General features: G+C 38.3%; 1 protein-coding gene across 1 annotated transcript in view; it reads left to right on the forward strand.

Moving 5' to 3' along the window:
- The window catches only part of LOC136866433 (2-oxoglutarate dehydrogenase complex component E1), a 250108-nt gene that overhangs the window by 18471 nt on the left and 204753 nt on the right, over positions 1-26884 (forward strand). The window contains exon 2 of the mRNA XM_068226528.1: positions 24415-24683. Within this exon, the coding sequence (XP_068082629.1) occupies positions 24444-24683 (240 nt within the window). The 5' untranslated portion in view covers positions 24415-24443. The remainder of the gene's footprint in view (positions 1-24414; positions 24684-26884) is intronic.

Raw genomic sequence — 26884 nt, forward strand, 5'->3', positions numbered from 1 at the left:
AAAATGGGAACCACGGAAAACCATCTTCAGGGTTGCCGACAGTGGGGTACGAACCAAACTATATTTAACGACATCACTTGTTATGGTAACTTTTTAGAAGAAAGTATACATTACATAGGACTACCAATAGTGAAACAATAAACATACCTCCATTAACACTTTTGGAAAAAATACGTTAGCCTCTTTTGTTTGTTACTGTTAATCTTTCCTTCCTTCACGTTGAAACTTCTTGTCATTACCACACAGCCGAGATTCGTAAATGGAGCTTGCCATCCACAACTTCGGAGGTTGCTTTCTTACGTGACCGGTAAGTAATTTACCTGAGAAACAGCGAGGCTTTGCCAATTTTCCGATCCTTAGAAGATTCAGTTTTTCGGTTCCCGTCATATTAGCTCCCAGCATTACTGTAACCTTTTTTACATGTGGAATACAAAAGATTAAGAATACATGTAAAAAGGAGTATCAAGAAAGAAAGAAAGGGAGAAATGTTGGGGAGAGTTTACCAACCAAAATGATCAAGGTAGTCAAGGAAATAAATCAAGAAAAATCAAGGCATTAGAGAGAGAAGATGGATCAATAGTACATGACAAAAAGGGTCTTCAGAAGGTGATGGCGAAGTATTTTGAAAAACTTTATAATGAGGATGACTGCTCGGAGGAAGGAGGAGGTAAGAAAATGGAAATAGATGGAGAAAAAGAAGAGAGCCCGATAACATTGTTGGAACTTGAAAGGGCAGGGAAAGCAATGACCAAAGGTAAAGCAAGTAGAAAAGACAAATTCAGTGCTAATGTAATTAAGGCAGCAGGAACCATTGGACTACAGTCGCTATACCGAGCCCTCAGTGCCATATAGAAGGATGAAAGGATACCTGTTGGCAACAAGGAAGCATTGTACCACTATTCAAAAAAAGGAAATATGAAGAAATGTGAAAATTATATTTTCACATGGGCTAAAAGTAATGGAGAAAGTCATAGACATAAGACTAAGGGATGTAATAGAAACACAGTTAGAGGAAGAGCAATATGGCTTTAGACCGAATAGATCAACAATAGACTTGATATTTACAGTGCGAACAATGATGGAAAAACATCTGGAAAGGAACAAGGAAAACATGTTCGTATTTTTGAATTTGGAAAAAGCTTATGATACAGTTAAGAGAAAACATATATGAGAATGCCTACAGAAAAGGAATGTACCAAAATCATTCATTAACAAGAACAGGAACAGGGTCATGGGAAGAAGAAAAGGGAGGAGGAAGTAGCTTCTGCAGCTGTCAGGAATGATAGGGCTGACCAGGAGGGGAGAGGATCAAATGAGGTGGGTAGGGTTGAGGCTCTGGTCATGGGGGATTCCATCGTTAGACACGTGGGGAAAGTGTGTGGAGGAAAGGGTACCAGGGTAGAGTGTTATCCAGGAATTAGGTTGAGGTAGATGTTGAGGAAAGTAGAAGAGAGGGAGGAGAGGAAGGAGAAGGTGGTAGTGTTTCACGTTGGTACCAACACCGTAAGGCAAGCTGATATAAGTACCAACATAGTTGGAGATGTGTGGGATCTGGTAAATGCAGCACGGGTGAAGTTTAAGAAAGCAGAGATTGTTATTAGTAGAATACTGTGTAGAAGGGATACTGACTGGAGGGTGATTGGGGATTTGAATGAGACTATGGAGTGGGTATGTGGGAAACTGGGAGTGAAATTTCTAGATCCTAATGGGTGGGTAGGAGATAGGGATCTGCGCTCAGATGGCCTTCATTTAAACCGCAGTGGTACGTATAAGTTAGGAAATTTGTTTGGAAGGGTAATAGGGAGGTACATTCAGGGAAACGGGATGGCCTAGGGAGCGGTGATAAGGGAACAGGGAACTGGAAATCAAGTAGGGATTGCATAAAATTGTTAGTGTTGAACTGTAGAAGTATTGTAAGGAAAGGAATAGAATTAAGTAATTTATTAGATATATATTTACCAGATATTGTAATAGGAGTTGAATCATGGCTGAGAAATGATATAATGAATGCAGAAATTTTCTCACGGCACTGGAGTGTGTATCGTAGAGATAGGATAGGAAGGGTGGGAGGGGGAGTGTTCATTCTGGTGAAAGAAGAATTTGTAAGCTACGAAAAAGTTAAAGATGAGACACATGAAATTCTAGGTGTAAGGCTCTTTTCTAAAGATAATAGGCAACTTGATATATTGGAGTATACAGATCGGGAAGGGGTAGCACTGACGCGGATTCAGAATTATTTGATAGGATAGTCAGCTATGTGGGGAAACGACATGGAAAGAAATGTGATTGTAGCGGGAGATCTGAATTTGCCAGATGTCAATTGGGAAGGAAATGCGAACGACAGGAAACATGACCAACAAATGGCAAATAAGTTAATATGGGAAGGACAGCTGATTCAAAAAGTGATGGAACCAACCAATGGGATAAATATCCTGGATGTCGTGCTGATAAAACCAAATGAGCTCTATAGGGAAACTGAAGTAATAGATGGTATTAGTGATCATGAAGCTGTTTTTGTGGTAGTTAAAAATAAATGTGATAGAAAGGAAGGTCTTAAAAGTAGGACTGTTAAGCAGTATCATATGGCTGATAAAGCAGGCATGAGGCAGTTTCTAAAAAGTAACTATGATCGGTGGAAAACGGTAAATAAAAATGTAAACAGACTCTGGGATGGGTTTAAAGAAATTGTTGAGGAATGCGAAAACAGGTTTGTACCATTAAGGGTGGTAAGGAATGGTAAAGACCCACCTTATTATAATAGAGAAATAAAGAGACTAAGAAGGAGTGCAGACTGGAAAGAAATAGTTAGAAATCGCTGCGGAAGTAAGGAGAAATTGAAGGAACTTACTAGAAAATTGAATCTAGCAAAGAAGGCAACTAAGGATAACATGATGGCAAGCATAATTCGCAGTCATACGAATTTTTGTGAAAAATGGAAGGGTGTGTATAGGTATTTTAAGGCAGAAACAGGTTCCAAGAAGGACATTCCAGGAATAATTAATGAACAAGGGGAGTGTGTATGTGAGGATCTTCAAAAGGCAGAAGTATTCAGTCAGCAGTATGTAAAGATTGTTGGTTACAAGGATAATGTCCAGATAGAAGAGGAGACTAAGGCTAAAGAAGTAATAAAATTTACATATGAAAACAATGACATTTACAAGATACAAAAGTTGAAAACTAGAAAAGCGGCTGGAATTGATCAGATTTCTGGGGATATACTAAAGACAATGGGTTGGGATTTAGTACCATATCTGAAGTACTTATTTGATTATTGTTTGGTCGGAGGAGCTATACCAGATGAATGGAGAGTTGCTATAGTAGCCCCTGTGTATAGACATAAAGCTGAAAATTACAGGCCAGTAAGTTTGACATGCATTGTATGTAAGCTTTGGGAAGGCATTCTTTCTGATTATATTAGACATGTTTGTGAAATTAATAACTAGTTCAATAGAAGGCAATTTGGTTTTTGGAAAGGTTATTCCACTGAAGCTCAACTTGTAGGATTCCAGCAAGATATAGCAGATATCTTGGATTCTGGAGGTCAAATGGACTGTATCGCGATTGACCTGTCTAAAGCATTTGATAGGGTGGATCATGGGAGACTACTGGCAAAAATGAGTGCAATTGGACTAGACAAAAGAGTGACTGAATGGGTTGCTATATTTCTAGAAAATAGATCTCAGAGAATTAGAGTAGGTGAAGCTTTATCTGACCCAGTAATAATTAAGAGGGGAATTCCTCAAGGCAGTATTATCGGACCTTTATGTTTTCTTATATATATAAATGATATGAGTAAAGGAGTGGAATCGGAGGTAAGGCTTTTTGCGGATGATGTTATTCTCTATAGAGTGATAAGTTACAAGATTGTGAGCAACTGCAACGTGACCTCGAAAATGTTGTGAGATGGACAGCAGGCAATGGTATGTTGATAAACGGAGTTAAAAGTCAGGTTGTGAGTTTCACAAATAGGAAAAGTCCTCTCAGTTTTAATTACTGCGTTGATGGGGTGAAAGTTCCTTTTGGTGATCATTGTAAGTATCTAGGTGTTAATATAAGGAAAGATCTTCATTGGGGTAATCACATAAATGGGATTGTAAATAAAGGGTACCGATCTCTGCACATGGTTATGAGGGTGTTTAGGGGTTGTAGTAAGGATGTAAAGGAGAGTGCATATAAGTCTCTGGTAAGATCCCAACTAGAGTATGGTTCCAGTGTATGGGACCCTCACCAGGATTACCTGATTCAAGAACTGGAAAAAATCCAAAGAAAAGCAGCTCGATTTGTTCTGGGTGATTTCCGACAAAAGAGTAGCGTTACAAAAATGTTGCAAAGTTTGGGTTGGGAAGAATTGAGAGAAAGAAGAAGAGCTGCTCGACTAAGTGGTATGTTCCGAGCTGTCAGCGGAGAGATGGCGTGGAATGACATTAGTAGACGAATAGGTTTGAATGGCGTTTATAAAAGTAGGAAAGATCACAATATAAAGATAAAGTTGGAATTCAAGAGGACAAACTGGGGCAAATATTCATTTATAGGAAGGGGAGTTAGGGATTGGAATAACTTACCAAGGGAGATGTTCAATAAATTTCCAATTTCTTTGAAATCATTTAGGAAAAGGCTAGGAAAGCATCAGATAGGGAATCTGCCACCTGGGCGACTGCCCTAAATGCAGATCAGTATTGATTGATTGATAAAAATGTTGTATCATGGGAGTAACAGCAGTGTACAAGTGGAGAGTGGTGACTCTGAAACATTTTATACAAAATAAAGTCTCAAGCAAGAAAGTGCACTGTCACCATTATAGTTTATTATATTGATGGATGAAATCATAAAACATGTAAAACAGAGTATCAGTAGTGATAAAGTGAATGCTTTGGTATTTCCAGATGATGTGGTGATTTGGGGAAAGGGAGAGGAGGAAGTACAAAGGAGACTGGACGTTTGGAATGAAAATCTGAAGGAGTTTGGAATGGTAAATAGTAAAAAGAAAACTGTAGTCATGCACTGTGGAAAAGAGAAAAAGATAAGCCAAGTGAACATAGACAGAGAATGTAGAACAGTTTATATATCTGAGTAGCATTATTACTGGAAGTAATGAAATCAACCCTGAAATTAACAGTCTAAATAATGGTACAACTTTTTTTTTTTTCATCAAGTCAGATAGCTTTCATGTGATGACGAAGTACGCAAGAGAACAAAATTAATAATATATAAACAGTATTTCATACCAATTGTAACATACGGGCTAGAAATGCTGGTAAATAATAAGAGACAAGATAATAAGATCCAAGTAGTAGAAATGACATTTTTAAGAACATCGGTTAAAAAGACAAGAAGAGGTAAAATTCAAAATATTAAAATCAGAGAAGAGCTAAATATAGAACGATTAATACAGAAGATACAGAAATCAAGACAGATGGTTCGGAAATTTAAAAAGAATGGGAAAGGAACGGATAGAAAGAAGGGAATTAGAAAGAGAAGTTAAGGGAAAGAGACCAGTTGGAAGACCGAGAAGAAGATGGATGGATCAGATTTGGAAGGACATTAGAGAAGCTGTATTGGATGTGGCGGAAGTAATGGAGCAGGAAAAGTGGAAGGACAGAAAGGAATGGAGGAGGCTTGTTAACCACACCCGGGCGACTGGAGTGGGACATTGATGATGATTACTGTAACCTTTTCTTTACGTGTTAACTGCCATGTGGCACAGTTAATGTTGCACAAAATTCAAGTTACATTGGATTTTTTGTTTCAAGGGAGGAAATGTTTGCTTCTAGAAATCGAGAAATTTGCGTAACCGAATTTTGAGTAATAGAGAAATATTTTGAGTAATAGAGAAATAAATACAAGTGAAGAATAGGACAGACGGCCGGAAAATTTAAGTTATTTCAAGATACTGAAAATTTTAGTAATGGAGGTTTGAGATATCAAGGTTCGACCGTAGTTCTTTGCATTTCTCTACAACTCTGGGCTGATCCTTGTACTCGGCTACCGATAACTGATCATCTGTAATGGAACTCGATTTGTTATGATCTGTCCACATGAAAGGCTACTTGTTTAATGGGTTATAACGATTTCTCTCTTGACCGCTAGGCAGCTCTCGCGCAGAAATGATACGTCAAGTTCCTAGGTACAAAGCGCCGATTACAGAATTCAAGGCTGCCAAAAGCAGTGAAAATGTTTATTGCACATATTAGAATATGAGTTACAGAAAACACGCCAAACAGCATACAACTTGTTACTTTATAAAATAGTGGGAACGTACATGTAAGGGAACTTCGGATTTCGAGAAATAAATTTTCAAAACCAAATTTCAAAATTTAGGGGCCAGGTAAAAATTTTCAGGCATCATGTCGACTTTGCGCCAGGTGTTTTTCGACCCCTGGTTTTAATAGTTGGATAGATGCTATATGTTACAACGTTTTGGTCGAAAGTTACTAGATTTTTTTAGTAATTTGCTCAATTCATCAGAAAAGACCAGGATTGATGATAATGAAAATTAAAGAATTACAAAAGAAAAAGAAGAAAATCCCACACCCGCCAGCAGTAGAAAAAGTATATATCACTGTAATAAGTTTCCCTCCTAAAGGCCTTCCCAAAATTTCAGAAAATTGTGGGGTTCAAGACAGCTTTCAGAACAACAAACAAAGCACTCAACTAGACATAAAGCACAGATGCAGACATGCATATGGGCATAGTTCTCCTCAGAAGTCTTTAACTGACACAGCCTTAACACTGTACAACAGTATGAAATGGGACAACTGTATTTCTGCCCATATTGTTAGTAACAGGCACGTTGCATTGAGGATTTCTGTTGTTGAAGTCAGCTTACTATTGTTGTTTGAAAGTACTCCAAGGTAACTAGTTTACAATATAAGCTGTATTGTAGCTGTTAGTTTTCCTAGGTACTTGTCATTGATGACAATCCTGATGATGGTAGCAAAAATAACCATAACAGATCTACAGTCCTGATAATAACAGTAACAGCTACATTTTCTCTGAGATTTCCCATAGAAAGAATATATCCCAAAGCTTATAAATTCAATGTTTATTCATTTATGTTGTGATGTAAGAGAATTAGGTAAAGAAACCATAATGGTGCAATCTTTCACAGCCAGTATCATCTGATAAAATTCTGTGTTCTTTTGGGATTTTAAGCTGCTTTCATATTGTGAATATGTTATTGCTTCAGCTATTAGATTTCACTCCAAAAACTAGAATTTGGCATGACTCATTTCTTCTCAAATGTACAAGGTATTAGATACAGTAAAATTGAAGCCAAGAGGGCTGTTGAGTCTCCTCTACAATTTGAGGAAAATCAGGAAGAGGTACATGAGCAAAAGCTATTCCTATCATAAATCCTAGGGATTACAGATAAGATTGGAAAGGTTTAGAAGCATCACACCAGGATGATTGCCTGTAAAACCACAAGGAAAACATCCCAGCAATAAAAATCATAATAATTGCCTCGGGAGCTTCCCTTCAGTGCAGATGTGTACTATATTCTCCATTTATAGGGAGAAATTGGGACTACTAAATTCAGCAGTAACACTAAGATTAAAGAACGTAACTGTCATCTTGTTCAACCAGAAAAGTCTTTAATTGATGAATCATGTTCTCTCACCAATCATGTAGTATAATTTGTAGAAGCCATAGTCTATCACCTGCCAGTATCACATGCATCTCTACATAGAAGGCATTGGGATCATGACTCATGACAACTGTTTCAACAAGTAAGAAGAGGGTTTACAGAGAAGCATATTCGTTTGACCATTGCTTGTTGTGGGGTGGCCTAAGAATGGCTCCACTGGGTAATGGTACACAAGTCTTGATAACACCAGGTTTTGAGTGAGTGAGAGAGAGAGAGAGAGAGAGAGAGAGAGAGTGTGTGTGTGATTTTCTTGTGTCACCAACTTACCCTTCACAATTAAGTATTTATTTATTTTCCACCTAGTCGATACAATGATTGCTTAAGGCAATTTAATGGTTAAAAGTTGTACGTGTTTTGTATATTATCAACATCTTCAGCCACATAACACTGTTTAGATGAAAAATATATAAATTGACAAAGTAATGCTTTAGAGGAAGTGTCCTTAAAATTAATTTAAAAAAAGATGTTGATAATATACGAAACATGTACCACTTTTAACCATTAAATTGCCTTAAGCGATCATTGTATCGACTAGGTGGAAAATAAATAAATACTTAATTGTGAATCTATTGAAGTGCGATACGGACCATGAAGCTGATTTTATGTAACCACCTTACCCTCTCGCTACATGAAAGTACAGGCTCCCACTGGGCTTATCTTTTTCTTTCTTTCTTTCTTTCTTTCTTTCTTTCTTTCTTCTTCTTCTTCTTCTTCTTCTTCTTTTTTAAAGGCTATTGTATAGTAGTTGAAATGTTAATATATTTACCATTAAAGATTAATTTGGTTGTCATTACTGTAAAAACTGCACCTCATTTTCAGTACAGTATTAATTCTTACCTTGGATTTTAGTTAAGTTTTAATGAACTCACGGTCTGCTCAGGCACAGCTTCATAATACGATCTGCAGAGCTGCAGAACTACCAGAATGAAAAATATTATACACAGCGATGAGCGATCCCATCCTTCATATTGTGTGTTATCAATCCAAAGATCGATACCCATTCAGATACTGGTGATCTGGGAACCTTGCTTGGATTTGTGAATGGCAGAACATAGGTTGAAAGCATGAGAGCACACTTAACTACAGCTTTCTCCGGTAGGTGGCCAAGACTCACCCATAAGGTTCTCTATGATCTGCATGCCTTGCAGCATGGTTGGCCTATTTGTGTGTATTAGAGGAGATGTGTCGCTTAGACGTCCCAATTCTTGGAATCGTCGACACTTCTTAAGTGTGGCTGTAAATCACACCCTCTCCTCTCTTGGACTATCACCCTCTTTGGGACAACCTTGTCTTGCAGCATGTGAAAGGAAAGGCCTGGCTTGATGATTTGTATTGAAATGTCACTGCTCTGGGTTGGCACCTTGCTATTAGATAAAGCTGTGGTGGAGAATTATTTCAAGGGTTTAAACAGACTTCCTTTTGACAAAGTTTTTAATAGGTAGTCTTTCGCTCTTCTTAATACAGCTGACAAGATGAGACAAGCTGTAAAATTAATTACATCAATACCTGAATGAACATTCTACAAGTAATCGTGAAGATTTTTTCCAGCTAGGTGTGACAATGAAAACCAGAATGTTAGGATTATCAGATGATGATCCCCCTCAATTAAGAAAGCAGTCTCTTAAAGATGTATGCAGGTCTCTGAACCTCTGTAAATATGAGTATGTCGATACAAGATAAACATTTTTTTTTCGATAAGAGGAAGAAAGGTTTTGTTGTAACTTTACTGTTGATTTTTTTTTTTACAAGTCAGTTATTTACATCGTCAAAGTTTCCGAAATTGTGGTCTTAAAAATTGAGATGTATGTTTACCTGTATTTTTTCTGTAAATTTTTGGGAACTTCAAAGCTGATAGGACATGGTGTAAGGAGTTTTTGTGCAATTGGAGGATGGGATGCTCACGAGCTCAGCTGGCGCTTCCCATATGCAATACTAATTTAGATTTGTCTTATTATACTTCCTGCAATGGACTGGGTGTCACAGTGCAAAACAACCAACATAATTCAGCACGAGCCACCACTGGACCTGCTTAAGTAACTCTTTGGCCTTCAAGAACATTTTATGGAATTGGGTGCAATTAAAAAAAAAATTGAAATAGGTCAGTGATAATGTTTTCACAGAATACACTGGTTGCCTTTGTGTATGAAATAACACACAAATTCACCAGACAGGTCAACAGTGTAAATGGCGGAAGAGGACACCAATCCCATTGGCAGATAAAATGAAAGAACTTTTTATCTATCAGCAACGTATGTACTTCAGTGAGGCGGTTGCAAAAGGTGTCTGTACTCCTGAGAAGTGGCCTAAAGTTATACCTGGAAGTAGGTATAAAAGGCATCTGGAAGTGGTGACCTCACCATAATGATAGTCTATATATTGAAACAGGAACGCTCGTACTTCAATTGTTCGGAGAGCATGGATGACGTCAAGGCATGTACGGCCCATGCTTAGAGAGTATGAGGAGAGAAGAGTAGTGCAATACATTTATGATTAATGGGGAACTTGCTGTTTATTCAAGAGATAAGCAAAGGAATTATATCACCTTTTACAGATGTATTGTGAGATTGCCCTTGAAGGTGCGGAGGAGACGTTATTCTGCGGCGTTGGCGTCGTCCTTCGTCGCCGGTGTCGGCGTCGTTCCGCGCCGTTGGTGTTGTCTCAGCACTGGACGTTGACGACGACTCGAACCTGAGGCAGATCGTGCAGCGTGAAACAGTTGTTAAGGAGCAGAGAAGTGAAGAACTCCCGCACAGAATGCCAAGGGGATCTGGTGCGATAATTGTCTACTGCACCGCGATCAAGGCGAAGCACTTTTGAATAGTTTCCCCAGTAATAGTGTTGGACGCACTTTCGAAGATGAAATCAAAGTCACAGTAGACACTATCGTACTTGAAATAAACAATGAAAGTGATCTGGAACCTTCCGAGATGCAAAAACACTTCGCTCAATCTCAAAAAAATAAATTCCTTGAATACAGTCTTTGCACTGTATACATAAGTACAGCACGCACATTCTTGTTGAAATAAACTAGAGCTTCGATGAAAATATAAAGAAATAGTTTATGAAAGTCCAAGTCCTGTTAAGTCGTAATTTTTCAGAGACAAGGTCATCACTGAGGCGCAATTTTTGACAGTTTCATGAGGGGATTTGACATAGTCTTCGAATGAAGTGAAGGTTGGCACAGTTTATGCTAGGAAGTATGAACACTTTTCACGCGGAGCGATAGACACAGTCTTTGAGGGAGAAAAAAAAAGTAGGCACTGTTCTTTATAAAATAACATAACACTATTCGTAAAAGAACTGCTCAGTTGCTAGGACACAATTTTACGAGGTAGCTTAACACGATAGAGGAAACAACTACAGCACAGTTTGAAACGTACAATCTCTTTAAATTCACAGTCCGCAAACGAAATACAAATGCACAGCTCTACAGACTGATAGAAACGAAATTAAGCTTTCGTTCATGCGCAAAGTCCAAGTCCACGGAGAAGGCTTTCAACACTAACACTTTCGAACGCAAGTACCCATCCGGACAGAGTGACGAACCGTATAGTGATGTGCTTGCTTGCATACACACACTGAGTGACACACGCACTCACCGCATACTGCACACTGCTTTACTCAAGGCTAGCGACTGCCTTTTATTGCCGAAGTGCCTCGGTAACGCGAGCTTGCATGTCGTCTCCCACAATACCTGCGCGTTCGGCGCTCGTTTTGAATGCATACAGCCGGGTGTTAGTGAGTTCCTCTCAAGAAATGTATGAACGTGAATGCTCGCAGGGCATTCCCGTTTCAATATGATATGGTACTTCTGAACTTGCCTCAGAAAAGATTTGGGCATACCCTGCTGCAAGCGACGTGCAGTTCCTTGAGCACTGGAGGAACTGTGAAAAATGGGCAACCAGTAGTTAACATCATGGTGCGCATAATCGACCTTATGACCCTGACAGGAGCAGAAGAAGTGGTGGATTTTATGGAGAAAGGATATAGAAATGATGGGTTTGAGTGAAGTTAGCTGGAAGGGGAAAGGGAAGAAGAGAGTGAGGAAAGGATATACACTATACTGGAGTGTTGACAGAGTACATCAGTGACATGTTAATGAGAATTAGACTGAGAATGAGGAATGAAGTAAGGACTTTATACAAGTGTATGCACCAGAGACGGGGAACAAAGAGGATATTGAATTCCTGGAGAAACTAGAAAAGAGAGAACTGATGTTCTGTCACACGGGTGGGAAACGAAAGACAAGGAAAGGAAGAAGTAATTGGACCATATGGATATGGGAAAAGGAATGAAGGAGAAAAACTAGATGAGTATTGTGAGAAGAATGGAATGATTGTGGGCAACACATGGTACTGGAAGAGAAACAGCTGGAAAATTACAAGATATGGCTTGGTTGACAGAAGAATAATATATCGGTAATTGATTACTTTCCAGTGGAAAGGACAAATCGCAGACAGTTGATGGATATAACAGCTTTACCAGGAGAAGCATACAGTGGAGATCATAGAGTTGTGATAGCAAAAATGAGAGCGTGAAAAATGGAAAAATTAAAGGAGACAAGGGACAGTAAAACGAAAGTGTGGAAATTAATAATGTACAGAAGGAATTTCTGGACAGACTGAAACAATAAATTCCGTTATTGGAGTAGGAAATGTGAAAGATGAATGGTTCAACTTCAAAAGGGCATTTTGCCGGGCTGAGTGGCTCAGACGGTTGAGGCGTTGGCCTCCTGACCCCAACTTGGCAGATTCGATCCTGGCTCAGTCCGGTGGTATTTGAAGGTGCTCAGGTAGGTCAGCCTCATGTCGGTAGATTTACTGGCAAGTAAAAACTCCTGCGGGACTAAATTTTGGCACCTCAGCATCTACAAAAACCGAAAAAGTTGTTAGTGGGACGTAAAGCCAGTAACATTATTATTATTATTATTATTATTATTATTATTATTATTATTATTATTATTATTATTATTATTAAAATGAATTTGTAAATGGGGCAGAGAGATCCTGTGGTAGAACATTGATGAGAATGAAAGAAAAAGAGACACCATGGTGGAATGATAAGGTAGGAGAAGCAGTGAAAGAAAACTGGAAAGCATGGCAAGAATGGAATAGATTTAAAAAAAAGAAGAAAGCAAAAGGGAAGTATCTTATAATAAAAGGAAATGTAAGAAATTGGTAAGAAAAGAAAAGTTGGGAAGAATTTACACAAAAGATGGAAATAGATAATGCTGAAAGAAAAAAAAAAAAAAAAAAAGAATGCTCTATGGAATTAAACAAACTAATAGGAAAGAAAGAGGAAGGTCAAGAGTTGATAACACATCCAGAAGAAATAAGGAGAAGATGGAAGGAGTATTTCGATAAACTGCTGAAACTGAGAAATTATGCGGGGGAGATGATAGAAATATGGTGTGATGACTCAACAGATGATGATATAACCATGCCAGAGGTGGAATTAGCAGTGTGTAAACTGAAAATGGGGAAGGCACCAGGAATAGATGAAATTAGTGTGGAAATAACAAAGGCCACTGGACCTGTAGGACTACCACTGTAGAGGAATCACACTCTTATCACAGGTGGCAAAGATACTGGAAAGAATATTAGAGAGGAGAACGATAAGAAAGGAAAGTTGCAAGAGGAACAGCATGACTTTAGAAGTGGAAGATCTACAGTGGACCCAATCTTTAGCATGAGACAGTTAATGGAAGAGAGTTGGAAATATGGAAAAAAAATCATAGATCTAACTAAGGCATATGATAATGTTACCAGGGAGAAGGTGTGGTCAAAAAGAGACTGGGGTACACAAACTGTAGAAATGGTGCAAGCAATGTACAAAAACTGTGTCAGCAGTGTACAGACTTCATTTGAAATGATAGAATGGTTTAGAAATGAAGCTGGACTAAGACAGGGGAGTATGCTGTTGCCTCTTCTGTTTCTAATGGTTATGGAAGAAATTTAAAGGAGACAAAGAAAGCATATAGAAGTAGGGAGATAAATTTATTAGTATTTGCAGATGATACTGTGGTCTGGGAAACAAACAGCAAGGAAGTACAAGAGCAACTTAATGCACTGAAGAAGAAAATTGGCACCGGGCAAGTTGGCCATGCGGTTAGGGGCGTGGTGAGCTTGCATCCGGGAGATAGTGGGTTCGAACCCCACTGTCGGCAGACCTGAAGATGGTTTTCCGTGGTTTCCCATTTTCACATCAGGCAAATGCTGGGGCTGCACCTTGATTAAGGCCACGGCCGCTTCCTTCCCACTCCTAGGCCTTTCATATCTCATCGTCGCCATAAGACCTATTTGTGTCGGTGCGATGTAAAACAAATTGTAAATATAAAAATAAGAAGAAAATTGGAAAGTATGGTCTGAAAACCAGCACAGAGAAAAGGAAGACCACGGTGATATCAAGGTGAGAAAGACAAGGGAAAAGCATTGTGAAAATTGGCAGTCACACCCTAGAAATTTTAAGTTTCAAATACCTAGGGAGATAATTCATGTAGAATACACGGCTGGACATGGAGATTAGGCAGCAGGGCAGTGTATTCTATCAGAGTGTAAGAAACCTTGTTTGGAATAAGGAAGTACCAAGGAAGTGTAAAGAGAGAATGCACAAAATGTATTTTGTACCCATATTGACCTATGTAGGTGAGCCCGCCTGGTGGCCATGATCGTTAAGGCGCTGAAGTCTAAAACGTTCTAACACCGAGGTTAGCCGGTTCGAGTCCCGTTGGTCGAAAAAATTTTCACCATCAGAATGTTGGCCGGCAGGGTAGGGGAGGTGGTGGTATACAATTTCTAATCACTAGATTGCGTGCCAAAAGCCTGGATTAAATTCCAAACCTCTCCGCAGTGCTCATATGGAGTGAGGGCATATGACGCTGTTGATGGTGATTCGTCCGTCGGATGGGGACGTTAAGCCTTGAGCAGACCCCTTGGTGCTATTCGACAGGAGTAGGCTATGTGCCGGCACCGGGTTTCACCCTCTCCCTACTATCATATATCACGTCATTCATTTCATCTCCCATTAACTCCTCTGATGAGGTTGACGTCAGGAAGGGCATCCGGTCATAAAAAACCGCCACGACAAATTCATCTCACCTCATACCCGACCCCGTAGGGAAACGGGACAAGGGTTGGACAAACATTGACCTATGTAGGTGAGACCTGGACAGCGACAAGTAGGGAGGAGAGTAGAATTCAAGCCAGCGAAATTAAATAAGAAAGACAGACTGATAAATGAAGATGTGAGAAAGGTAAGAATGAAAAACCTAAATGAGAGAATTCAAAGGAGTCAACTAAGATGGTTTGGGCAGGTAAAGAGAAGGGAGGAGGAAAGAATACTAAGATAGATGATGGAGATAGTTTTTTTTTTTTTTTTGCTATTTGTTTTACGTCGCACCGACACAGATATGTCTTCTGGCAACGATGGGATAGGAAAGGCCTAGGATTGGGAAGGAAGCAGCCGTGGTCGTAAGTAAGGTACAGCCCCAGCATTTGCCTGGTGTGAAAATGGGAAACCACGGAAAACCATCTTCAGGGCTGCCAACAGTGGGGTTCGAACCCACAATCACCCGATTACTGGATACTGGCCGCACTTAAGAGACTGCAGCTATGGAGCTCGGTGGAGATAAAGTTCACGGGAATAACTGCGAGAGGGAGACCTAGAACATGGTAGATAGATTTAATAAAGAAGAAGAAGCAGCAGCCTGGACTGGGACAAAATGATGGAAGAGGAGAAAGTGGAAGGTGGAATTTCATAAATGCCCCGACCCGGCTTGATAAAAGTGTGTAATGGACTGGTATAACTTGCAAACAATTCTCTACACCCATGGGTAAATAGTGAAAATATCAAGCTCGATCAGTAGGTGGCGGTATTATTATGACTTGTGAGATGTGGCTATGTACGCTGGTATTTTGATTTATAAAGATAAGTCTATTATTATTATTATTATTATTATTATTATTATTATTATTATTATTATCATCTACATAGTTATATACGACGGGTTGTCAGTGCAGGCTTTATTTGGTATAAATCGTGGTCGTATGATTTATTATTTGTATGTTGTATGATCTGTCTTGTGTAACAGAACATTTGAGGTTACGTCACGATACTTCTGCTGTATGTTTATTAATACGACTTTATTTATTGTAGGAACGCATAATTAATAGTATATAATTTATGTGTAAATTTGATGCAATGTAGTGCAATGCAGGGTAAGTCTAGAACACACCTTTGTCACTTGAGTTTTACACAATGTTGTGTTCATTTGTATATAGGTTATTGGAAACTCGAGAAGATATGAGAAAGCATCTTGTGTCATACTTTTCTGGAGACCTGGCCAGGCAAGGTATATAAAAGATGGTCTGGGGTGGTTTAGTCGAGTTGCTAGTGAGAATCATTAGTCGAGTTAAGAATGTGAACTCATGTTGTCGTTTTGCCATGTAAGTGGTTATGTTTTTTGTTCCATAGTTGGTTAACATGGTAATGTGGCAATCGATTGAGTTCAAGATAGTGGTTCATTTGATGTGCAACTATTAATCATCATCGTTGACCAACTCCAGCTTCCCAGGTGTGGTATACTAGCCCCTTCCATTTTGTTCTGTCCATGAACCATTCTTCGTTTACAATCCGCTCCCAGTCCTGACCTCTCTCTCCTCTACATCCTTCTTCACTCTGTGCATTTTTCTCTAGGTCTGCCCACTGGTCTCTTTCCCCTGATTTCTATTTCATACTCCTTTCTTGCAGACCTGTTGGCACTCATTCTTTAGTAGCCCCTGTATATAAAGGAAAGGGTGATAGACATAAAGCTGAAAATTACAGGCTAGTCAGTTTGACATGCATTGTATGTAAGCTTTGGGAAAGCATTCTTTCTGATTATATAAGACATGTTTGCAAAATTAATACCGGTAACTGGTTTGATAGAAGGCAGTTTGGGTTTAGGAAAGGTTATTCCACTGAAGCCCAACATGTAGGATTCCAGCAAGATATAGCAGATATCCTGGATTCAGGAGGTCAATTGGACTGTATTGCAATTGACCTGTCTAAGGCATTTGATAGGGTAGATCATGGGAGACTACTGGCAAAAATGAGCGCAATTGGACTTGACAAAAGAGTGACTGAATGGGTGGCTCTGTTTCTAGAAAATAGAACTCAGAGAATTAGAGTAGGTGAAGCTTTATCTGTCCCTGTAAAAATTAAGAGGGGAATTCCTCAAGGCAGTATTATTGGACCTTTATGTTTTCTTATATATCAATGATATGTGTAAAGAAGTGGAATCAGAGACAAGGCTTTTCGCAGATGATGTTATTCTGTACAGAGTAATAAATAAGTTACAAGATAGTGAACAACTGCAAAATGACCTCGATAATGTTGTGAGATGGACAGTAGGCAATGGTATGATGATAAACTGGGATAAAAGTCAGGTTGTGAGTTTCACAAATAGGAAAAGTCCTCTTAGTTTTAATTACTGCGTTGATGGGGTGAAAGTTCCCTTTGGGGAACATTGTAAATACCTAGGTATTAATATAAGGAAAGATCTTTATTGGGGTAATTGCATAAATATGATTGTAAATAAAAGGTACAGATCTCTGCACATGGTTATGAGAGTATTTAGGGGTTGTAGTAAGGATGTAAAGGAGAGAGCATATTTGTCTCTGGTGAGACCCCAACTAGAGTATGGTTCCAGTGTATGGGACCCTTACCAGGATTACTTGATTCAGGAACTGGAAAAAAATCCAAAGAAAAGCAGTTTGATTTGTTCTGGGCGATTTCCAATAAAAGAGTAGCGTTACAAAAATGTTGAAAATTTTGGGCTGGGAAGACTTGGGAGAAAGGAGACGAGCTGCTCAACTAAGTGGTGTGTATACCAATATAATGGTCCGTTATTGGACATTATAAATCAACATCTATAAGTGGTATGTTCCGAGCAGTCAGTGGAGAGATGGCGTGGGAGGACATCAGTAGATAAATAAGTTTGGATGGTGTCTTTAAAAGTAGGAAAGATCACAATATTAAGATAAAGCTGGAATTCAAGAGGACAAATTGGGGCAAATATTCGTTTATAGGAAGGAGAGTTAGGGATTGGAATAACTTACCAAGGGAGATGTTCAATAAATTTCCAATTTCTTTGCAATCATTTAAGAAAAGGCTAGGAAAACAACACATAGGGAATCTGCCACCTGGGTGACTGCCCTAAATGCAGATCAGTAGTGATTGATTTTCACATCACCAAACCACTTCAGTCTTGCCTTTTGGATCTTCTGGAATAAGGAGTCTTCTAGTCCTACGTCTTCTGACTTTTTCATTCCTGATTTTATCCCTCCTGGTCTGCTGGATCATTGTGCGTAGGAACTTCATTTCTGCTGCTTGGAGTTTCAGGTTGTCCTTTCTTGTTAATGTAGCGGCTTCCAGGCTGTATGTGAGGATAGGGGTGTAGTATGATTTATACAGTGTCATCTTGGTTTTGAGTGGTACTTGTTTATCCCATAGTAGCTGTCTTACTTGGAGGTAAAAATGTATTGCTTTGCTGATTCGACTGTTTACTTCATATTTAGCTAAGTTATCCTTGGACATTATACTACCCAGGTACTTAAATTCTTGACACTGTCCAGCTTAGTGCCATTTAGCATGATTTCTGGCTGATTGTCACCCTTCTGTACCTTCAACATCACCGTTTTAGCCTTGTTGATGATTAATCCATATCTCTCAAACTCCTGACTCCACCCCTGCAGTCTCTCTTCTACATCTTTCTCCGAGTTACCCCAAATTACTACATCATCTGCAAATGCAAAAGCTTTTAAGTGTTGTTGCCCCTTTTCTTTTAGCGCTTTTAATATGGTATCCATTACAATGATAAATAATAGGGGCGACAAAGCACTACCTTGTTGTACTCCCCTTTTTGTCTCAAACCAGTCTGACAGTCCAGAACCGACTTGTACACAGCTTCTGGTTTACTCGTAAAGCACCTTAACTTTTGAAATTAGACTGTCTCGAACTTTGAGCTTTCTCAGACACTCCCAAATAAGCTCCCTTGGTATGCTGTCATAGGCCTTTTCGATGTCAAGGAACAGTAGATATAAAGGCTTCTCTTTTTCCCAATGTTTTTCCATCAGCATCCTGACAGCAAATATAAGATCTGTTGTTGATCTTCCAGGCCTAAAGCTATATTGTTCCTCTTCTAAAAGTGATTCTGCAATTTCTCTTAGTCTATTCTCTAGAACTTTTTCCAGAATTTTTAGTCCATGAGAGAGGAGAGTGATGCCACGGTAGTTTGTACAATTCCGTCTGCTGCCTTTCTTGAATATAGGTACAATTATACCTTTCTTCCAGTCTTCTGGGATTGTATTTTTCTGCCATACTACATTTAGGAGTCTATATAGCCATTGGATTGTTGGGGTTCCTCCTGCTCTTAACATGTCCACACTTAACTCATCTATTCCTGCAGCTTTCCCTTTCTTCATACTTTTAAGGCTCTTCTCTATCTCCAGCCATTTGATTGGTGGCTCCATATTTTTACTGGGCTCTTCACTTTTTTCAGATTCTTCTCTGTTTTGAATTACATTTGATGCCTCTTCATTCAGGAGCTTGTCAAAGTAGGTCTTGAATTCTCTCCTGATTCCATCTTCATCTCGTACTACTGATCCACTGTCCTGCTCTATTACCTTGATGTCTTCTAGGTTATTTCGCTTGTTTTTAATTACTCTGTAAAGAAGTTTCTTGTTTTGTCTGCTGTCTTCTTCCAACTTCTCCACAAACTCATTCCATTTTTTTCTCTTTCTCTTCTCTTACTATCCTCTTAGCTGTAAGTTTTTTTTGCCCTGTAGAGTTCCTGTAGTTTAGTTATTTCTTGGCCACCGGGATCTTGTGCATCTCTTTACTTTTCGTGTCTAGCATATTTTTTTGCCAAATTTCTCTTTTATAGCCAATCTGACTCTGTCATTCTACCAAGGTCTCTCTTTTTCTTTCATGGTCGATCCTGTTACTCCACACAGGTCTTTAGCTTCACCCACCAAAGTATCTTTAAAAATTTCCCATTCTTCTTCTACTGTATTCATTTCCCCTTTTTGGTAAGTGCCCCTGTATCCTTATTTTATATTCTTCCTTCAGCTTGGCTTCTTCTAATTTCCAAGTCTTTACTTTACGTTTTCTTTTTCTTTTCTTTGGGGTTGTGTTAGCCACATGATTTAGGTCTGCAATCAATAATCTATGATCACTGTCCATACTGTCACTGGGGATAACTTTGACATCAGTTACATATTTCCCTCCTCCTTTGTTAGTAATGATATAGTCGATGAGCGACTTATGTTTTCCTTCCCAGCTATATCTTGTTATCTTGTGGCTGTGTTGTTTTTGGAAGAAGGTATTTTTGATGATCAATCCATTTCTTCTTCTTTGTCTGGCAATGAGCTAACGCTACCGGATGGTGTAGAATTCAATACTGTTGTGCATTTCGATGACAATCTGGCTATATGTGGAGAACTACCGGATGAAGAGATTATTACTGATGTATGCCAACAACACGGCGGTGATGGACCAGCTGCAATCGACGGTGACATTGGAGATGGAGATAACGACTTGAATCTTGACACCTGAATTGAGTGAAGTGTTAAGTACAATCGAAGTGTGTAGGCATTACATCAGTGCAAAAAGTTGTAGTGAAGATGCTCTGAATTCATTACTAAGTTTGCTAAGGGAGATTTATACTCTTAATGCAAGAAAAGTGAAACAAGCCAAACTATCTGATTTCTTTAAGGCTGGGCCAAGTTCAAAATAATATTTTCTGTCTTAATGTATTTATTATTTGCAAGGATTTACACATGTAGGTCTATTCCATTGGGGTTTCAGTAAATATGTGATATATTGCGTAAATCTGACTTCTAAGTAATTGTGAGTTACAAGTAGATTTTTCTCTTCTCCTTGATATATGTATAAGACAGGTTCAACTGTATATGAATACAATCCAACTAGCAATCTACCAAAAGAAAGGAAAATGTGACAAGAGTACTTATTATTCCGATGTAAATCTCCGGCATCTTGAATATAGGTGTAGATGTAGGTTCCTCCTCTGGATTATGGTGGATTGTAGATGAACAAATTCATTGTGCTGGCTCACACACGTCGGCTTAACATATCAGGATTTCTGTGCAGTCAAATAGTGTAGAATCACTCCAGCGGTGTTTTAGAGTTCCCCAGGATTTCCTTCTTGGTCGGTCCATGATTCCAACTGGCCTTCTTTGATGTTGCTGAAACTAAAATTGTATATTAAAATTGGATCCACCCTCGTAGGCTAACAGTTTGCCTTACAATACTTAACTGGCGCAATGATTTACAATGTGGTACACCCTACATAAAGCTTCAAATTTTGACCTCATTTATCAGTTTTCAGCACTTCATTGAGTTGTCGTAATCTCGAATATTTCACTATATTACTGTTGAAAATGATGTTCCTCGGCCAGGTTTACTCTCGAAGCTTCCATTTCAATTATTATCTTCCCTCGTAATACCTAACAGAACATTCCATAAGTTTCTGTGGCAAAACTCGACGTAACGTCTTGTAGTGACTGTCCGTGGTTTGGAAGCTTTCACCCAGGCAAATGTACTGCAATGAGATATCGCACTAGGCTGATCCGTCTGAACAGAAAATTAAATTAGCACACTCGAATACCATAACGTCATGCAGTACCATCTCATAGTCAACTAATTTCTTCAACAGCTTTAGCAGTGACTATCGTACTCCATCTCTCTCTGTCTTACAAAAAACACACTGTTCATCTTCCTTCCAGAATGATTCTCTGACTATAGAACGGCTTCACTAATTCTCATTGGTCGACAACTGTTCTGCACCGTGATTCGTTATTCCAAATTTGGAGCAGAGTTTTTTGGAATCTCTCTCCCCTTCATCTCCGGCACTTGCTATGTGACGTAAACCTTATGACGTATGATGTCCTTGACCGCCTGACAAAGTTTTAACTCGTCCGCAGCGGAACGGCCTGGTAACAGCTGATGCTCATTCACGCGTAGACCTGTGTTACATTACGAGAATTGAATCAACCTCTAAATCCAATAAAATACCATTTGGACGGGTACAGTATCTACAATTGTTTTAAGTTAGTTTCTGGGAAAGTGGGGCATTACACGTCGTACCCATGGATTGTTTTAAGTTCATAATCATTGTTCGTCGCCTTTTTGAATTCTAGTCAGTGGATTGATTTTGGAATTGTTTTTAACTTTTAATATTGTGAGTTAGATCTACTGATTCTTTTACATTCATATTCATCCATTCCTTTTTCATATCAAGTTTTGAATTCTTGTCAGTGGATGTATTTTAGAATTTTAAATTGTCATTACATTTAATCTCATTTCGTAGTGTTAGGGGTTAATGACCTAGATGTTAAGCCCCTTTAAACAGCAAGAGTCATCATCATAATCTTTTCTGCCCGTAAGTCTAGCATGGAGGTGATTGTCTCTAACATGAAGAAGAGGGCTGCAGACATTGAAGTTTTGTATAGGAGCTTCCCACTTGGCTCGCATAAGACCTAAACCTTGGGAATGCTTTGGAACATAGATCATTCCATCTGTACGGTCATGAGGGAGACCGATAATTTCTTCGACTGTGCCTTTTAACAGCTTGTCAACATCTTCCAGAAAGCTATTTTTGATTTTAGTTAGTGGAGTGCATTGAAAAGGGTATATAAGAAAAAAAGAAGAAAAAAAATTACATATGATAACAATGACATTTACAATAAGATATAAAAGTTGAAAACTAGAAAAGCGGCTGGAATTGATCAGATTTCTGGGAATATACTAAAGACAATGGGTTGGGATATAGTACCATATCTGAAGTACTTATTTGATTATTGTTTGGTCGGAGGAACTATACCAGATGAATGGAGAGTTGCTATAGTAGCCCCTGTGTATAAAGGAAAGGGTGATAGACATAAAGCTGAAAATTACAGGCCAGTAAGTTTGACATGCATTGTATGTAAGCTTTTGGAAGGCATTCTTTCTGATTATATTAGACATGTTTGTGAAATTAATAACTGGTTCGATAAAAGGCAATTCGGTTTTAGGAAAGATTATTCCACTGAAGCTCAACTTGTAGGATTCCAGCAAGATATAGCAGATATCTTGGATTCTGGAGGTCAAATGGACTCTATCGCGATTGACCTGTCTAAAGCATTTGATAGGGTGGATCATGGGAGACTACTGGCAAAAATGAGTGCAATTGGACTAGACAAAAGAGTGACTGAATGGGTTGCTATATTTCTAGAAAATAGATCTCAGAGAGTTAGAGTAGGTGAAGTTTTGTCTGACCCTGTAATAGTTGAGAGGGGAGTTCCTCAGGGCAGTGTTATCGGACCTTTATGTTTTCTTATATATATAAATGATATGAGTAAAGGAGTGGAATCAGAGGTAAGGCTTTTTGCGGATGATGGTATTCTCTATAGAGTTATAAATAAGTTACAAGATTGTGAGCAACTGCAACGTGACCTCAAATGTTGTGAGATGGACAGCAGGCAATGGTATGTTGATAAACGGGGTTAAAAGTCGGGTTGTGAGTTTCACAAATAGGAAAAGTCCTCTCAGTTTTAATTACTGCGTTGATGGGGTGAAAGTTCCTTTTGGGGATCATTGTAAGTATCTAGGTGTTAATATAAGGAAAGATCTTCATTGGGGTAATCACATAAATGGGATTGTAAATAAAGGGTACCGATCTCTGCACATGGTTATGAGGGTGTTTAGGGGTTGTAGTAAGGATGTAAAGGAGAGTGCATATAAGTCTCTGGTAAGACCCCAACTAGAGTATGGTTCCAGTGTATGGGACCCTCGCCAGGATTACCTGATTCAACAACTGGAAAAAATCCAAAGAAAAGCAGCTCGATTTGTTCTGAGTGATTTCCGACAAAAGAGTAGCGTTACAAAAATGTTGCAATGTTTGGGTTGGGAAGAATTGAAAGAAAGAAGAAGAGCTGCTCGACTAAGTGGTATGTTCCGAGCAGTCAGCGGAGAGATGGCGTGGAATGACGTTAGTAGACGAATAAGTTTGAATGGCGTTTATAAAAGTAGGAAAGATCACAATATGAAGATAAAGTTGGAATTCAAGAGGACAAACTGGGGCAAATATTCATTTATAGGAAGGGGAGTTAGGGATTGGAATAACTTACCAAGGGAGATGTTCAATAAATTTCCAATTTCTTTGAAATCATTTCGGAAAAGGCTAGGAAAGCAACAGATATGGAATCTGCCACCTGGGCGACTGCCCTAAATGCAGATCAGTATTGATTGATTCTCTCTTTGATAGTGTAATGAAGAATCTGTTATTAGTAGAGTATATTTTAAAATAGCTTCCCAAATATACATACATCCCAGCAAAATATTTGTGGACAGAATCTCATGACTCTGTTCATTTATTAAGGACTGTCATTATGAGAATTGTCACTTCTGTTGCTATCTTGGATAAATTTGACACAGAACTGAGAAATAGCAAATGGTTTATGACAAACACTGCATTACTACGAAACATTTTGGATTTTTTTTTTTTGCTGGAACTGTGATTTATAATCTTATTTTTATGAACATTTAGTTTGCACCTTTGGAAAATCAACCTGTTTATATCTTAAGATAGCGTTACTTAGTCTTTTAGTTTCTTAATCATTCATTATTCAATGTCAGTACAATGTAGCGTATGTTATTCTGATAAGACGTTAAAATTTCATATATGTAAAAACTTTGACTTGGGTTTTCTTTTTTTTTTTTTTCTTTTTCAGTTATTTGTTCTGCAGGAATCAAGTGAACAATGTATCGACTACATTTAGTTTTGAATTATTTGGCTCCATTTACTCAAGTGTTTCCTCATAGTAATCCAAAATGTCTTGCATCTTGGCTCTTGAGGGCAAGAAATATGGCTACTTCTTCAACAGCTCCTTGTACACTGCATGGCGATGTTACAGCTGAGCCATTTCTATCTGGTACATCCTCAAGTTATATGGAAGATATGTACAATGCATGGCTAATAGATCCCAAGAGTGTCCATGTTGTAAGTAGAATAGTTCTATATATATTGATGGAAACATCCCTTAGCATGAGTATGATTTCTTTTTGTCGATCTTTTACTTAGTGCTTTAAATGGGACAGGAACTTTGTTCTGTCCATATATTGGTATGCTATGAGTTTTCCAGGTTTCATTTTTCTTGATTTACTGGATAGAGTACTAATTTCTGATCCACATTAATGAAATGGTTAAGAGTGTTTCATCATACATTTTGTCAATATGAAAACCCGAAAACTCAAATACAATGCTCCTCTTTACCGTATTTCTCTAATATTAAAGATACAGTCCTATTATTCTGACGGGAAGTGTCGCACCCTTCAAACTTAAACTTACCTGAAAACTTCAGTGACAACCTATTTGCTACGAGAAGACCACATGCAAAAGATTAGCTGCCTTCTTTCCACTGTAAGTGACATCCTTACTCTTAACTTTAATACTACATTTTGTGAAGGTTTTTCCCTATAATGCTGTAACAGAGAAGCAGTGAAAAATTAAACTAAACTTGACATTGGCCATTACTTGCCCTGCCCAATATAAGAATAAACTACCAGGGTAATATGTAGAAAGCACATGCTAGAAAATTGTACTAGCTAAGATTTTACAAAAGCGTATTTATTTAGAAATTTTGTATTTTGTCTAACACTTCACTCTGGAGTCTTTGGTTGTATTCACTGTTTCGCCATATTCTCAGATCGTTGCCTCCAGCTTCCTCATGTTCTCTTCTAGTGTTTTTTGAGATGATGCAACCATACTATGTCAATGGCATATCTGAGGCAGTTGACCTTATTAACTGATGTCTTTCCCATTCTTTCAAGAACTTTTACATGATGCACACATTGTAGATGCTGTAAAGCAGAGGTGCTCAGCTGGGCACCTGTTTTCTGAGGCTAATCAAGGGTTATAAATTTCATTTTTCGTTCCATATTGAACTGGCATTACACTTAATTTACATATAATTTATAATATAATATAATTTAGTTAAACAGAATGTTTACATCACAATGCGTTGCTAGGGACTAGTTTCGATCCTATTCAGGTCATAATCAGACTAAATAAAGTACACTTTATATGTCGAATGTCCTGGAACAATATCTTCTTGTGAAGTAATAAAATTAATTAAGTGAACTATATGTACAATGCAATAATATTCATTGTATGGTTAAATGCATGAAATGTTATATGAGATTAAAATATATCGTGGTATCGATCTATTAGATTAAAATAGTCAATAAAATGTCCCAGTTTAGTGTACATAAATTGCCAGTGAATCTATAAATATAGTTAAATTATATATCACATCAATTTTACAATGGTGTTTAAGATGTTAGATGAACATTAAATATTGCATAATGATAAAAGTATAGAATTTCATAGCAGTGTGAGTACAATAACCAGATTGCTTCTAGTGAATTCTATAGAGGTCCAATTTTAACACTGTTCTTCAACCTTTAATCTACAACTTTGTATCTTCTCATCAATGTGTTCTACATCTCTACCATATGCCTATGACTGTCGTCTTTTGTCTCCTAGAAACGAATATAGTGATCTCTTGACCAACCATCAACATTATTTTTCTCAGTATTACTTTTTGAATAAATACAACTGATTGTCATTCTCATCAGAGTCTAATTGTAACCGCCAATCGGTCAACTTAATTTTATAGCGATCTTGCTACTTGTTCATCAGTCTGTTGCTTTGTCCATTTTACTTGTAATAGCAGCCTTTTAATGTCAATAATTTTAATACTTTCACCATTGTAATTAATCATATTGTAAAAAAATTTTTAAAACCAACATTGTTATTTTTAATGTTAATTTTAGTTTAAGTCTCTTCAAGACTTTTTAAAATTAATTTCATCTTATTATATGTTAATCAAGTGCTTATTTTTATTCCAAGGTTAAGAGAGTGGCTGATGATGCCTTCATACTAGGCGAAACATGTACCATTTTTAGTTAATAGATCAATGTAAAACAAGTAGCAGGTAGGGACCCTCTTCGGAGGCAGCCCTACCCAGGGAGTGGCGCCCCTGCGTATGAGTCCCAGAGCATACTGACCCGGTGTGTAACATCTGGTATGGGTCTCAGCTCAGGGTTACGAGTGAAGACCTCAACGGCATCTACGGCGGAGAAGGTGGACTTTGGTATGGCGGAGATGGCGGAAGGGGCATACCCATAGCGTCTGTACTC

This window comes from Anabrus simplex, chromosome 1, assembly GCF_040414725.1.
Source record: "Anabrus simplex isolate iqAnaSimp1 chromosome 1, ASM4041472v1, whole genome shotgun sequence".
Classification (NCBI taxonomy): Eukaryota; Metazoa; Arthropoda; class Insecta; order Orthoptera; family Tettigoniidae; genus Anabrus; species Anabrus simplex.